At 39.1% G+C, this 16,852-nt stretch overlaps 1 protein-coding gene across 4 annotated transcripts in view; it reads right to left on the reverse strand.

The window, feature by feature from the left end:
* Positions 1 to 16,852, reverse strand: part of ATG5 (autophagy related 5) — a 100,452-nt gene that overhangs the window by 46,917 nt on the left and 36,683 nt on the right. For all 4 annotated transcript variants that reach the window (XM_040983837.1, XM_040983838.1, XM_040983840.1 and 1 more), the window contains one exon: positions 13,324 to 13,486. In XM_040983837.1, the coding sequence (XP_040839771.1) occupies positions 13,324 to 13,486 (163 nt within the window). The remainder of the gene's footprint in view (positions 1 to 13,323; positions 13,487 to 16,852) is intronic.

Raw genomic sequence — 16,852 nt, forward strand, 5'->3', positions numbered from 1 at the left:
AGGTTACTGATCAGCTCCAGCTACCAAGTACAGATGGACATTATTTACATTATGAACAGGTCCCAAGGAGTTGGAGCACCAGGACACAAACCAGAATCCATACGGGATCTTGTCGTGTGCATGGTGAAGATACTAGCTTCCTGAATATTATTGAAACAAGAACATACTTATCTGTTTTCAAACAATACTTTAAATACTGTGACTGTGCTGTTAGTTACTAAATGAGTCATAAAAATCAGGCTTTTATCAGTCACGGAGAACAGCACTTACAAGTAACAGAAGCATAATGGTCACTGTTCATTTGCAGAGCAGTATACAATTATACACAAATGTATATAATGATTAATGCACATAATTTTCAAAATTTTCTAATTTTGAATTTGAAAGCAAAAGAAAACTAAGAGCTAAGTAGAACAACATTAAATGTAGCAACCAGTAAACTCCAAGGGACAATGGAAGAGAATGCAAATCCTTCCTGCCAGAGCTACCAGTAGCACACATGATAAGTAGTTTTCCTTTAGTAAAACTTAATAGCTGTGTAAAAAGATTACCAAACAACAGTGAGGTAAAGCTCCTGCCGAAATGCCGGCCCACTTCTAATCCAGCTCCCCACTAATGCTCATGGGAAAGCAGCAAGGGATGGCCTAACTCCACAAGCTCCTGTACCTATCCATGTAGGAGACTCAGATGAAGTTCCTGGCTCCTGACTTCAGACCGGCCCAGCAATGGACACTGCAGGCATATGGGGAGTGGAATAGCAGATGAAGATCTCTGTCTCTTTCCTGTATTATAAACTATAATTCTTCCCTTCAAATAAACCTTTAAAAAAGTCATTACCAAATCAAGGATTTGATTTTAAAAACTGAAGCGCCGTTCTTGGAAAAATATTCAGTGCATATTTAAGAAAAAAAAAATTTGGTTTTTTTTTAAAGATTTATTTATTTATTTATTTTATTGCAAAGTCAGATATACAGAGAGGAGAAGACACAGAGAGAAACATCTTCTGTCCGATGATTCACTCCCCAAGTGAGCACAACATCCGGTGCTTGGTTGATCTGAAGCCAGGAGCCTCTTCTGGGTCTCCCACGCGGGTGCAGGGTCCCAAAGCTTTGGGCCATCCTCAACTGCTTTTCCAGGCCACAGGCAGGGAGCTGGATGGGAAACTGGGCTGCCGGGATTAAAAATGGTGCCCATATGGGATCCCGGTGTGTTCCAGGGGAGGACTTTAGCCGCTAGGCCACACTGCCAGGCCCTTTTGTTGTTAAAGATGTATTTTTAATTTTTACTGGAAAAGCAAATATACAGAGAGGAGGAGAGTAGAGATAAAGATCTTCTGTCTGCTGATTCACTCCCCAAGTGGCCACAAAGGCTTCTGGAGCTCGTAGCCTCTTCTGGGTCTCCCATGTGGGTGCAGGGTCCCGAGGTCTTGGGCCGTCCTATACTGCTTTTCCAGGCCACAAGAAGGGAACAGGATGGGAGGTGGGTTCCAGGATTAGAACCAGTGGCTATATGGGGTCCCCGCACATGCAAGGTGAGGACTTTAGCCACTAGGCCTTACTGCGCTGGGCCAGAAATGAACTAGTTCAAAGACAGTTTCTCCAAACCTAAGTGGCCCCCATTTTTTCCTCTCTTATTCAGTTAAACTTGTTAAAATTAATATTGCTCCTGGACATTTTCTAAAATCCAGGAAGAACATTTTGATTTTGTGGATGTACACTGTACTACGTACCTGAAACTTGCATCCTTTGATCCTGACATGGAAAAACAACAGAGTGGTAACTTTAGAACCAAGTCAACTGGTTGGGCCCTCAAATACCAGCAAAGGGGAGTGCACACACCATCCACAAGCAGTTAATTTACAGTACCCCAAGTACACCCCAGTCTCTGAAGCAAAGCAAACGGCTAAAAGCCACTACTAAGAGAACCACACAAGACTTCACACTGATCAAGAACAATATTCAAATCAATACTACAAGTTGCCGTGTAATATATGTACTGTTTTAACCAGAGGCTTTCAAGATATGTAACGGAAAACATATCTAAATATAGACCTGTGTGAATTAATTTTTTTCATACACAATACTTATACATCTTTGTGAGACAAAACAGCAGGAAAAAAGAAAGAACAGTAATGATTAGTAGACTGCTTAAAGCAGATGTTAAGTAACAAACCTGTACCTTCTGGACCATTTGTTGTCTGCCTGAAGGTAATTTCAAACAATTCTAAATCCCCAAGGTAGCTTTTTGCCTTGGCAGAGAATTAGAGCCACTGCTTGGGATCAAATACTTCTGACACATATCTGATGGAGAGTTTCTAAGCAAAGCAGAGTGCCCCTGAAAAGGCTCCAAGGGCCCTGGAAGTTCCAGGGAGCACAGAAGTGGACAGGCCTCTGCATCAAGGCTGAGGAGTGCTGGTCCTGCAGAAAGCCGTCCTAAGCCTGGACTTACACACTCCTAGGTCAAATGAGACTGTGCACAGGGGAATTTTCTGGCTTGATTGAACAATAAAAACTTAGATCCCAGGACATCCTTGACCTGGACTGTGAAGAAGAAATGGAAGCATTTATTCTCTTGCCCTAGTATGTAAGTGCTCCCATCTGGAGAGAAGCCAATACATATAAAGATATTTAGAGTGCAGTTACTTCCCCCCATGGTCACTGCTGCACATTCATCTAAGTCATCTCTCATATGAATCACACCATGGCTTCTTATACAGTCTTTCAAAACTCATTAATACATCACTAATGAGTAAATTTCCAACTATTTTCCAATGGTCATAAAGATGAATATTTTCTAGCACACTTCTGCTTACCACTGGGCTCACAATCCCTGCCCTAACTCAGCATGGCAAGCAGCCAGCATGTCCATAATCAAGCATGCTGTGCCTGTACAAGCACACGCTTCTATTAACCAATGCACCATCCATCCCCAGGAATTCTATGGTTCCAGCCTGCCCAACTTACTAACTTACCAACTTCCTACCTTACTGCCTTACCCGGTTCCCAGGACAACAACTTTTGAGCCCTAGAGAATGCCAAGCTCATGGCTTCAGCCACCTGGAGCCCCTGATCATCACACAGCATCTTCCTCCTCGGATGTCAAGCCTCCTCGGGAGGTGCATCTCCTTGGCAGATTGCCTACGTCACCTAGCTAACAAGCCCCACTCTGCACTCATTCCTCAAAACCTGAGAGCCTAGACACTTATTTGAATATGCCTATTGACACATTTTATTATTTAGTTGTCTCTCCCTCAATTAACATATCAAGTTCTACGAGAGTGAGAACCAAAGCACACAGTATCTACTCAACAAATGTTTGCTAATGACTAAATAATGAAGTGAAACATGAATATAGGCACTTCCACCTTCTCCATCCTAATTGGAACTGGAGGGCCATATGGGTCTGGAACCCCTTCAACGTTGTAATAAAATTTTATTTTAAAGTTTTTTTTTAGCGATTTAAAAAAACCATGAATATAGGCAAATGAAGACAACCAAAAGAAGGAAGTGCAAATGTAGTATCACATGTGGCATGGTGGAAAAAAGCATGCATTCCATTGAAGCCAAATGGTGGTAGTGTATAGCTCACCTTTACCAGTTTAAGGGTAGGTAACATTGAACAATACACATAAAATTCCACATTTCCGCTTCTTCTTTTATCAAGTGAAGATATGAATAGAACAAATCAAAAAAAAAATTAAAAGGAGAGGATACATACGAAGTTATTTCAAGCATGTCCAACACAAAGTAAGTATTATCTACAGCAGCGTTTGCCTTATCATTTCTCTCTAGTTTGCCTGAGCAAGCTTCAAGATTTCACATGGTTAGTCAATGCACTGCCAGGACCAAAGTCCTGTCTCAAACCTCATACCCATGGTGTTTGGCTTGGGATTGCGAAATGACAATATCTGCAAGAATGCTGCCTGCTATAGTTACATGACTGAGCAGCCTTTGATACTGTGCAACTAGTGGTGAGACTGAGAGCTCTAACACCACTCAGCTGTAATGCTTTATAATACCTAACGACCCGATCTTTCTGCCTCCCTGCTTGTGTACCTGCAGGAACCTGGAATCAAATGCAGAGCTGAGACTCAAACCCAGGGAATTCAAATTTTTAAGTTGGATTCAATCACTATATTTTAACCATAAATCAGGAAAAACTATCCATGACTACTGGCAAGTGAAAAAGCTTCCCTCCCAAGGTGCCCCCAATGGTAGCTGGCACTGCAGTATATACAGCACCATTTCCCAACTTTGGCAGCTCACCAGGATCAACTGAGGAACAATACACAAAAGCAGAGGTCTGCACAGACCAATGTCCTCATGCCCTACACTGAGACTTGCTGAACGTTCTCCAGAGGACCCTAACATGTAGCCCAAGGCAGCAACTGCGAAGTGTAATGGAAAATATATTCACTTCAGTATGAGAGATCTAATTCAAATCCAGTTCCACCTATTAATCCTAGAAGCTAATTTTTCTCATCTGCAAAGCTGATCATACTTAGCTAATTCTTGTGATAATACTTAGCTAATTCCTGTGAGGAATTATTGAAGTGAGAATATATTCGGTGTTCAGTAAATTTAGTAAGCCCTAAGTAAATTATTTTCTATATCAAACCCATTTCATTTTTCTATAATGGCTACACAGAAAACATCCCTTTAGAAGGAGTTCCCAAATTGAAAACACTCGTATTACAATACTATACCTTAACTCTAGGCACTCAGAAGGAAAAAGCATGCTTAATCAAGTTTTTATTTTAAGAATTTGTGTAGAGTAAAATCTATCCAACTATTTGTTCCTATTAAGAACCCAAATGAATATGAGGAGCTACAGAGAATGAAAAACTCAAGCACAAAACTAACTTCTTCATTCACTTAATATGTAGCCGGCAAAGCCAAACTGAAATATAAAGCAATCACACTATCTAATAAAAATTATTAGCCTAGTCCTTTATTTGTACTAGGAACACTTGATAGTTCAAGTACCCTCCACCAACCCAACCCTATTTCCTCAAATGGCAGAGATTGACAACAGCTCAGACACCTCACTGAAAAGTAGGTAAGAAGATTAGGCTGACCAACAGTGGCAATAAACAAAACATCCACATTATGCAGGCCTGATAAATTTACCAATTCATACTTGGCTGCCTCATCACTACTAATTGCTTTTTGTTCATGAACAATTATGGTTATGTTTATAAAAAGTTTGTCTATGAGCAATATCCAGTTAGAGTAACAATTTTGTTTACACGCCAAATTCCTTTTTGCTTAAAAAAAAAAATACAGTTCCAAGCATAGGAAAATGAGTCAGTGCAACAACTAGAAGTACTAGTTACCAAGTTCTGATGGAATAGAAATTCCACAAATAGTATGATCTCCATTTTGCACTGTGAATCAATTTTTTGATTGCCATTGTGTTGCCAATGATTATTCATATGAATGATCAAGTGCTGGGGCTGAAGCTGTACAGTAATAAGCTTAGCCTCTACCTGTGATGCTTGCACTCCATATGGGTACTAGTCCAAGATGTGGCTGCTCCTCTTCAAACTTAGCTCTCTGCTAATGTGTTTGGCAAACAGTAGAGGATGTTCGAAGCCTTTGGGCCCCCTGTACCTTTGCAGGAATCCCAAATGGGAGTTCCTAATTTAAGCTTGGCCCAGCCCAATGTGGCCAACTGGAAAGTGAACCAAAGGGTTAAAAAAAACTAAACTAAACAAAAAACTCTGTCCATTAAAAACACACAAAAATTTTTTAAAGGAAAAAAGGATGACATTTTTTGGTTCCCAGAATTTAAATTCTGCTTGTGAGAGCAGTCCAGATCACTCCCTTAACTTAAAATACTTTCATGAAAACCACCTGTTTTCTACCCCTTTCTTCTTTCTTTATAGCCTCAGTTTTCAATGTAATAATTATGTAAAGGCTATTTGTTTCTCCTACTACAGTGAAGGAAGAGGTCATGAGTGTCATTCACCAAAGAATATCCTGTTCCTTGCACAGAATTTGGCACATGGTATATTCCAGCCAACCCATAGTACCATATTCTGCACACGACATTCCTATAGTGAAGACTCAATTCATCACCATGAAGATGGGAACCAATGAATGCAGCTCTCAAGATTTGATTAACGGGCCCGGCGCGGTGGCGCAAGTGGTTAAAGGTCCTCGCCTTGCACGCCCGGGATCCCATATGGGCGCCGGTTCTAATCCCGGCAGCCCCGCTTCCCTTCCAGCTCCCTGCCTGTGGCCTGGGAAAGCAGTCGAGGACGGCCCAAAGCTTTGGGAACCTGCACCCGCGTGGGAGACCCGGAAGAGGCTCCTGGCTTCGGATCGGCAAAGTATCGGCCCGTTGCGCTCACTTGGGGAGTGAATCATCGGATGGAAGATCTTCCTCTCTGTCTCTCCTCTCTCTGTATATCCGCCTTTCCAATGAAAAAATAATAAAAATAAATCTTAAAAAAAAAAAAAGATTTGATTAACATAAAAATGCAAATAATATAAATCTGTGACCAATATTTGTATCGATGGAAGAATAAAAATTTCCAGGAACGCAGATTAAAGACCAGCAATACTAGTACCTACTGATGTTGATTGTCACTATACTTTTTCTGCTCTTATTTATATAATACAACCCTAATTGATCTCATGTCCGGCAAATTTTTTCGTATCTAAAGATATCATAAAAGGAAGGCTATCAAATAAGAGCCTTTCATTGAAGATAAAAGGCACAAGAAGACTACTTACACTTTCTGACTACTGTACTTCTAGAAATCTTACACTACCAACACCTAAAATAGCACCTTATACAGTAACAAAATCACGAAAATCAAAACTTCCAGGTGCACACATAGACAATGGCTTCAATGGGATTAAAACCTGTCTTTGCTTTTGTAGCCTTGCTAAGATATCACAGTATTTCCTCTCAGTAAATTTGTCCTTCCAATAAAAATAAATAAATCTTTTGAAAAAAAAAGTTAACAGGTTTGGGATATTAAAACCGAATACTGAAACACCTAGATCTGGTTTCTTGGTCAGCTCCCAATTCCAGGTTCCTGATACTGCACATCCCAAGGGGCTGCTAGTGATGGCTTTAGTGTTGCAGTTTTTTTCTATTACACAAGAGACCTGAATTTGGTCCCACACTCCTGGCTTCAGTCTGCTCCAAACCCAGCTAGTGTGGTCATTTGGGAAATAGACTGAACCAGTGGGTGAAATGTAACTATCTATTATCTATATTATCTCTTTAAAATAAATAAAACATTTTTTCCTTAAAAAAAAAAAAAAAAGGTGCGGTAGCCTAGTGGCTAAAGTCCTTGCCTTGCACACACCGTGATCACATATGGGGACCAGTTCATATCCTGGCTGCTCCACTTCCCCTCCAGCTCCCTGCTTGTGGCCTGGGAAGGCAGTGGAAGACAGCCTAAAGCCTTGGGAACCTGCACTCATGATGGAGGCCCAGAAAAAGCTCCTGGCTCGCGGCTTCGGACAGGCTCAGCTCCAACTGTTGTAGCCACTTGGGGAGTGAACCAGCAGGTATAAGATCTTTCTCTCTGTTTCTCCTTTCTCTGTTGAGTTGACTTTCCAATAAAAATCAATAAATCTTTAAAAAGACATTCCAACTTAGAGATAAAAGAGATTTACCATGTTCATGCACTGGTAGGTGCGTGTGCTGCTTTACCTGAGACCAATACTCAGTTTAATATTTGACAACATGTAACAAAAACAAGGCCAATTCAACCCACCTGTCTCATTCCAAAGAGCTAGAACCAGTACAACTATCTTTCATATTATCTACCAAACAGAAGTATCTGTAAAATAGTCTTCTTGTTTCAATCATTGGCTAATTACATCTTCTTTTTTACAAAGCAGTTTTAAGCTAAAATATCACATTGTCAACTAATTTATTTTAATCATCTACAAAAGAATGACCAGTTTAGAAAGGATGTATATTTTAGACCTGGCTTTAATTGAAGATACATGGAATGTAAATGGCCTTGCTTTAATTTCAAGCATCCTAGTATTCTCAGAAGAGCAAGAATGAAAATTAAATCATGTCAAATACAGATTTCTGCAACTCTCCAGCTTATAAAAAAAAAGGTTTGACATTCAACAGAAATCAGCCAGTACATGTAGTGACAACTCTTCACAAATTAAATGACTTTCTTTTCGTTTTTGTGGTAATAATCTTGTTTCACAGGGAGGTGAGATGTTTCTGTACCTAAAATGAAAATCCATAAAAAATACTGAAAGGCACAGTATGTCTTAAATGAGTTTTCTTGGTTTCATAAGCTTTTCTTATTTCTCTTTCACAGAGGCCTGCAAAATTAAAATTAGCATTTGAAAGCATTCAAAAATTGCTTAAATCTTTAGTTCCACTACAGGTGCAACTCTGAATGAAATTTGTCATCTGCTTTGTCACTATTTTGACAAATTTATAATTACACTAACAAGGTGAACTACTGACTTCACAAACCGATAGCATCATCTTTCACATATAAAAATTTTTAAACAAAAAAATCTACTTTCATGAAAAAACTGAACTAAAGCATTGCTCCATTTTATACTTTTCTTAAACTCCTGGAAAGCTCTATCACTTCCTAGTGATGTTAGAAATACAATAAAGAAGGCATTCAGTGATTATTTTCTCTGCTCTCTGCCTACAACCATAGTAGGTGGTGAGGAATTTAAAAATCTAAGATATTCTCCAAGAAGGAGTGCTAGGCTAGCAGAACACATAAACCACATAACCATACCAGAGTGTGCTCAAATACAAGAGCAAAACGGATACAAATGGGAACAGCAATAACCACAACATGGGTCTGCGAGCTCCAGGAAGAGACTGTGCTTGTGCAGTCAATCAGCGCTGGAAGTTCAGCAGCCTTTCACACGGTGTCAGGCACATGTTGAGTATTCTATAAATATTTGCAAACTAATCATATAAAGGAAGACTTCACACAGAAAGTGGAAAGAAGCAGGCATTAGAAGCACAGGAGATGTTGGCAGGCATATGCCACAATGGTTAAGACACCACTGGGACATTCACACCCATTATCAAAGTACCTGGGGTTTGAGTCTTGGCTCTACTCCCAATTTCAGCTTCTTTCCAATGTATACCTTAGGAGTCAGCAGGTGGTGACTCAACGAGTTGGGTCCCTGCCACTCACCCAGAGGCCCAGGCTAAGTTCCTGGCTGTTGGCTTCAACCTGGTCTAGTCTGGTATACAAAGGCTTGAGGAATGAACCAGTAGATGGGAGTTTTTCCTTTTTCTTTCTGCACTTTGCAAATAAAACAGGTTTTTTTTTTTTTAATGAGTTGCAATTAAATGGATAACTATGGAGGGAAAAGGCATTTTAGCTAGAACTTTAATAAGAGGGAGATCCCAATAAATAGCTTGTTCCCCAAATGCTTGTGACAGCAGAGGCTGTGTCAGCAAGAAGCAGGAAGCCATGAACTCAACCTGGGTCTCTTCCAGGATTGGCAGGGACCCAAACACTAGAGCTATACCTTGCATTTGACCAGAATACAGAATATTAAACACCTGGAAACAGGAGCCAGCACTCAGACCTATGATGCTGGTGTTTTTTTTTTTTTTATTGGAAAGATTTTATAAAGAGGAGATACAGAAAAAAGATTGTCCATCCACTGGTTCATTCCCCAAGTGGCCACAATGGTCGGAGCCAAGACAATCCAAAGCCAGGAGCCAGGGGCTTCTTCCCGGTTTCCCACATTGAGTGCGGGGTCCCACAGATCTGAGCCATCTTTTACTGCTTTCCCAGGCCACAAGCAGGGAGCTGGAAGGAAAGTGGAGCAGCCGGGATACAAACTGGTACCCATAAGGAATCCCGGTGCATACAAGGCAAGGGCTTTAGCCATCAGGCTACCACGCCAGGCACATGGGATGTTGTTATCTTAAGAAGCATTTTACCATCTAGGAAAATGTCTGCCCTAGATACCTAACATTTTGAGTGACATTCAGTCTTGGGTTTGGTAAACGTTGTCTGAAATGACAAGGTAATAATTTTTGGGGGCTTTTGGACCACATGTTCCCTATCACCACTATATGACTGTTGCATGGCATGACAGCATCGCGGACAACATATAAATGCAGTTAAGGTGGCTGAATTTCTGCCAATCTTCATAAAAACAGGTGGCTAACCCACAACCACAGTTTACTATCCACATCCTAGAGACTCACTGAGACTCTCCAGTAATTCTTTCATTAAGACAGTTTTACTTCCTTTCAAACACTTTCACATGAGCTATCTCAGTGTTTCATTACAGTCTTTGCAGACACCATTAAGGCAAGTACTCTCTTGTTGTTTGGAAAAAAAAAAGATTAATGAATTGTGTGACTTGAACTATTGCTAGTAAAGCTGAGCATTAAAAAAATGAGCCTTTGTTCCTTCCATAACCATTTATTCTCCTTCACACCCAAATCTTCTAATGTCCCAACAGAAACATTTCAATTTTAGAATCCCCTGTAAAAAGTAATCTCTGTGATTTTAGGGAAGATTTACCAAGTCCACAAGAGACTTCAAGAACACTTTCTTTTGTTTTGTTTTCCATTCACATCATTTATTTCAATTCTTAAGTCAAATTATTCTTAAATGCTTTCCCCCTCCTGAATCCTCTTTTTTTAAACTGTTTTATTATTCCCATATCACCAAATACATAATCTCCAGATAGCAAGCAAAAGAAGGGAAGGGGACCTTTTCAAGGAGGTGACAGTTACTTTCATCACAGCAATAGTTTTGGGCTCAATAATATAAATGACCAAATGATTGTGAGGTGCCGAGAAACACTGGACTTTCAAACTAAGCACCAACTTTGTATAACTTATTAAAAAAAAGAAATAATAAATGAGTTGATAAAATTTATATTACAGGCTATTATGAATTATGTTCCTTACTTGACATTGGGCCCTGAATTATTCTTAATGAAATTTACTCTGTATTAAATTATAGTTACCTCTCTAATAATATAGTTTAAAACTAAAACTGATTCACAATTGTGAAAAATTATGTTTTAGGAGACTGGGGCTTTTCTATTTTATTCTAGTCACTGAAATAACAGAACTTATTGTGCTTTAACTTCCCAGCAAAAAAATTATCAAATGTAAATAAAACACAGAATGCTGTAGTTTGGGATGGCAGAAAAGAGACCATAGAAGTTAAAACTGAAATATGGCCTGTATTGATGGGAAAAATGATGATGGTTTCATGACCCTTACAAAAATTTTACCCAATTACTATTTGATTATAAACAAACATATATGTATACACATGTATATACACACATGTTTCTATGTACATATATGTACATGTACATATATCTGTGTACGTGTGTGTGTGTGTGTGTATGCTGTATTTCCCATGCAGCTCCCTGCTTGCGGTCTGGGAAATCAGCAGAGAATGGCCAAAAGTCTTAGGACCCTACACCCAGGTGGGAGACCCAGAGGAAGCTCCTGGCTCCTGACTTCAGATCAGCTCAGCCCCAGACATTGTGGCCACTTGAGAGTAAACCAGCAAATGGAAGATCTTCCTCTTCTCTGTCTTTCTCTCTGTAAATCTAATTTTCCAATAAAAATAAATAAATTTTATTTTAAAAAGGAAGAAAAATAAAAATAAAACAATACTGAGTACCCAGAAATGCAAAACATTAGGACCTGGCACCATGGTATAGCAAGCTAACCCTAAGCCTGTGACATTGGTAATTCCACGTGGGTGACTTGAGTCCCAGATGCTCTGCTTCTGATCAAGCTCCCCGTTAATAGTTTGAGAAAGTAGTGTAAGATGACCCACATCCTTGGTTCTATCACCAAAGTGAGAGACCCAGAAGTTCCTGGCTCCAACATTTGGACTAACCTAGCACAGGCCACTGTGGCCATTAGGGGAGTGAATCAGCAGATGGAAGATCTCTGTTTCTCCTAACTCTGACATTCGAGCAAAAAATAAATCTCAAAATACAAAAGAAATAATTTAAAGTATTATAAACATAAGAACTAGTGTGTTTTATGTCTTTGCAGTAAACTTAACTATCACCTACGAGTGCTGGCTTTCTCTCAGTGTGTAACCCACGACAATAATCTTTCTCATGCATTAATGAACTAAAAGAATTATGTTTTAATCAATTTCCCACATTTTATTGTTCGTGCTTTCAATGTCATGAGATATTTGAAACTTTTCTGAATACGAATTGTGTTTTATAGCATCAACTTCCTCCAAGACATTTGTGTCCTTTTTGTCACAGCTTTCTTCCTTAATTATGTCAGTTTACCTTCACACTGTTTTACTGGCTACATTTCTAGTCTCTTGCAAGGCAGCCATGCTAATATTCCCAAAGTCATTATTTCTACATGACCTTATCGCCAAATTTCATTTTCCATATCATCAACTGGCCTGTGTGTGTATGTTTGTGTTTTGGTTTTCATCCATATTTTTTGATCAATTACCCTTTTCAATGACCCATTTTTATACCATGATCCAGGGCTTATTTCAGAAGACACAGAATAATACAACCACATGTTTTGCTGCAAGGGTGAAATAAGCAACAGATGTATCATGACCAAAGAGCAGCAGACACTGAATGAATGACACCATTTGCTGATTTGTCACTGATCATAAGCATATTTGTTATTATGTGATGATTTCTAAAGTGAAAGGCTAGCAAATTTATATTATATCTGATTATTTACAGTAAACATAATAACTTAAATTTGAAACTCATATTTGGGCAACTCATGATACTTACCTAAGCCATGGTAAAAAATAAACACATGCATACTAGAAATACCACGAGAGGACTCTGTGTATTCAACAACTGCCTGAAGCATTTTAAAGCAATCAGTGAAGAATACATTAAGGATGAGGATTATCAAATACACCAGACAAGTTCCCTGGTCTCCTAAGCTTCTTTCTTTGGGGTACTTTCCAAATCACAAGAAAAAGCAGATCCAAAGACCAAGCAAAGTCTACTGTTCTAAGAAAATAGAGGTTGGAGTTTAAGTCCTGACCAAGCACAGTTGTTTTGCTATACATCCAGGGTTTTCAGTTGTGGCCCCATAAGGGACATGCCTGAAGAACAAGAACTATTAGTAATAGCATTTCCTTCAAAATGCTAAACTCAAAATGTATCCTATGACATGCTATGGCTAAGCAATCAGTCAAATGCTAGAAAATTCACCAACACAGGAATGCTGGAAAGTCTAACGGGAAGAATGACAAAAAGTTCATATTACCAATTCTACAATGTGTCAATGACTCACAGGGATATGGTTATGTTGCATTTCCTGAAGTAGTAAAATGAAATAAAAAACTGCTATAGTTACCATTTTGTAATCCCATCCAGAGCTGCTTGTGATCTTTTTTCTGCATTTCATTAATTACTTGACTTTTATGCTTTAAAGCATCAGCTTCTTTCATACAAGACATAAAATGAGCTTCGATTGCATCCTTAGACGGACAGTGGAGAAGGTCCTTTTCTGGAAAACTCTATCAAAGAAAAAACACATATAAAATAGGTAGACACATTGTAAAATTAGCTATTAAAGAACTGTAGTCTTATCATCAATCATCTATAGCCACTACTACAAATGTAAATGGTTCTTGAAAACAACTGCCCACTTCGATGTACTATGCTTTTCTCAAATAATCTCACATGATGTTTTACAACATAGAATAAAACAGTAAAAAAAATTCAAAATATGAGAAATCTTTAAAAATTCATAGGAAATATGTATTATGGAAACATATGCATGAACTTTCAGAGTTTTCTTAAACAAAATAAATTTGTCTTTTAATTCCATTTTTCCATGGACTTTGAAATACCCTCTTCATTTAACTGCCCATACTAAGAACCATCAAAAATATGAAACATAATTGGCACATACTGCTGATGGGAATGTAGAAATGTATGACCACTTTGGGAAACATTGTGGCAGTTGCTTTTTAAAGAGATAAACACACACCTGCCACAGGGTCCAGCTATTCTACAAGTAAGCATTCAGCTCTTCTGTCTATGTATAGACTTGTACACAAATATTCACAACCACCCTATTATTAAACAGTCAGAAATAAGAAACATACACTTGAACACAGAAATTGTGCATTCAGACATAATTCATACATAAAATACATAAATTTATGGATAAATACATTATGGTATAAACTTACTAAAGCATACACTTCGAATCTGCATAGTTTAAGTCAATCAGAAGTCATTGAGCTGTCAGAAAGTAGCTTTTAACCTCATCTCCCAACTCTACATGGGCTTTAAAACCTAAATCCAAATTTTTTATTAACTAAAAATTCCCAAGAATTGTTACACAGACATCTCCAGGCTTCAGTTTCTTGTATTTTTAAAAAATTTTTTAAAAAGATTTATTCTTTAATTTTTATTGGAAAGGCGGATATACAGAGAGGAGAGACAGAGAGGAAGATCTTCCATCCGATGATTCACTCCCCAAGTGAGCACAACGGCCGATGCTATGCCAATCTGAAGCCAGGAGCCTCTTCCGGGTCTCCCACGCGGGTGTAGGGTCCCAAAGCTTCGGGCCATCCTCGACTGCTCTCCTGGGCCACAGGCAGGGAGCTGGATGGGAAGCGGGGCTGGCGGGATTAGAACTGGCGCCCATATGGGATCCCGGGCATGCAAGGTGAGGACCTTAACCACTGTGCCATCCCGCCGGGCCCAGTTTCTTGTATTTTTTTATCTCTGTGGGATTTGCTCTTTATCTTTATATCTTTAAGAGCATGTTTATTTGGGTTAGGTTTTATTATTCTTTATAATTATAATGTTTATAAATAAAAATCAGGGAGCTTAGTCTTTCTGAAAATTACTAGTTTATCCACACTAGTATAAAATAAGTATCAGGTGTTGTAGTTACCCAATCTGTTATATTGCACATTTAAATTTACTTATAATATTTCATTAGTGGACAATCTTTATTCCTATACTAATATAAAATTCAAGAATAAAATATACTGGTGAGGTGGAAAAGTAGCTTTGAAAGTCAGAAAGCTAAAATTTTGTCCCATAACTTCTCAGAATCTTTTAAGACAGCTGAAGCAATGACTGCAGAGATAAGAAGTTATGGAAATGAGATGACTAATGAGCTTTTCCACAGAAACCAAGAGCTAACACTTACTGAATACATGAACACAATTTACTATTATTTTTTATATTGATCATTCAGTTCGTTCCTCACAAAAATGCTAGATAAATTACTGCTATTTCACACACACACACACACACACACACACACACACGATTGTAGGGGCCTGGCATGGTGGCCTAATGGCTAAGGTCCTTGCCTTGAACACGCTGGGATCTCAATATGGGCACGGGTTTTATTCCCAGCAGCCCAGCTTCCCATCCAGCTCCCTGCTTGTGGCTTGGGAAAGCAGTTGAGGATGGTCCAAGAGCCTCCTACACCTGCATGGGAGACCTGGAAGAGCTCCTGGCTCCTGGCTTCGGATTGGCATAGCTCCAGCCATTGCAGCTAATTGGGGAGTGAACCATCGGACAGAAGATCTTCCTCTCTGTCTCTCCTCCTCTCTGTATATCTGACTTTGCAATAAAAATAAATAAATCTTAAAAAAAAAAAACTGTATCTATGAAGTAAATGGAAACTTCCTTTCTATTAAAAAAAAAAAAAAAAGATTGTAGCTCAGAGAATGATGACCAGATTCTAAAGACTTCCCGAATTTGCAAGTAGCAGAGATAGGATTTGAGATTAGTGTGCCTCTCAACTTTGAACCCCCAAACAACGATCACTTCTACCATATGACTGAAAAATTAGGAATAGGGCCTGGCATGTAGCCTAGTTGCTCAAGTCCTCGCCTTCCATGCGTCAGGATCCCATATGGGCACCAATTCGTATCCTGGTTGCTCCACTTCCCATCCAGTTCTCTGCTTGCAGCCTGGGAAAGCAGTTGAGGATAACCCAAGACCGTGGGACACTGCACCCGCATGGGAGACGCAAAAGAAGCTTGCGGCAACTTGGCAAATGAACCAGCTGTTCGACAATCTTTCTCTCTCTGTCCCCCCTTCTTTCTGTAAATCCATCTTTTCAATAGAAATAAATAAATCTCTTTTTTTAAAATTAGGAATAGTGACATATTTCAATGTTATTCTTTCTCTTCTGTTGCAAGCAGCTACTTCATCTGCTCTATCACAGTACCAGCCCTCTAGAGATGTAAATTTAAAAAAAATCAAGAAATGATCACAACAGACTTTTACATAATTTTTATTCATCAAGAAAATCTAAAAGGGTTTTTTAGATACTGTTTAGATAGGAATGAGTAGCTGTAAATACAAATGCTCATGCTCCAAAGAAAACATAAAGAGCTTGAATTTTTAATTATTTAACTTAGGTTCTGTTCAAATTTTTAAAAACTATTGCAAACCCTAACGGCAGGGGAAAAGAGTATCAATCAGTGTAAATTGTCTTGAGGAATTTGAAGAAAATGATGATTTGGTGCATTTGCTTCATGCACGTTGCTCCACATGTTCCTAAGATTAAAAAATCCTGACATCCATAACTGACAGCCAGCTACAGACGACTGGTTTGGGGTATAAGGGGTCACAAGACAGCAGGTAATGACAACAGAGAAAGCCTAGGTTGAGCAGGGGAAATCTTCAGTGACAGTTCAGACGCAACACAAGGAGAGAGCAATCACCATGTGGCCTGAACCATGTGGCCGTGAGGAAAGGGACCGCCGTGTCAGCCACTGAACGCCAGCCCAGCTCCTGTCCCTGCAGTGCTCTTCACATCACCAAGGGCTGGAAGGTGGGAGTAGGACAGCATTCTTTAAAGACCTTCCCTACAAAATCATGCTAGATTCTGCTTCATTACT

This window comes from Ochotona curzoniae, unplaced genomic scaffold (assembly GCF_017591425.1).
Source record: "Ochotona curzoniae isolate NIBS_2020 unplaced genomic scaffold, NIBS_Ocur_1.0 contig_3819, whole genome shotgun sequence".
In the NCBI taxonomy this organism is placed as follows: Eukaryota; Metazoa; Chordata; class Mammalia; order Lagomorpha; family Ochotonidae; genus Ochotona; species Ochotona curzoniae.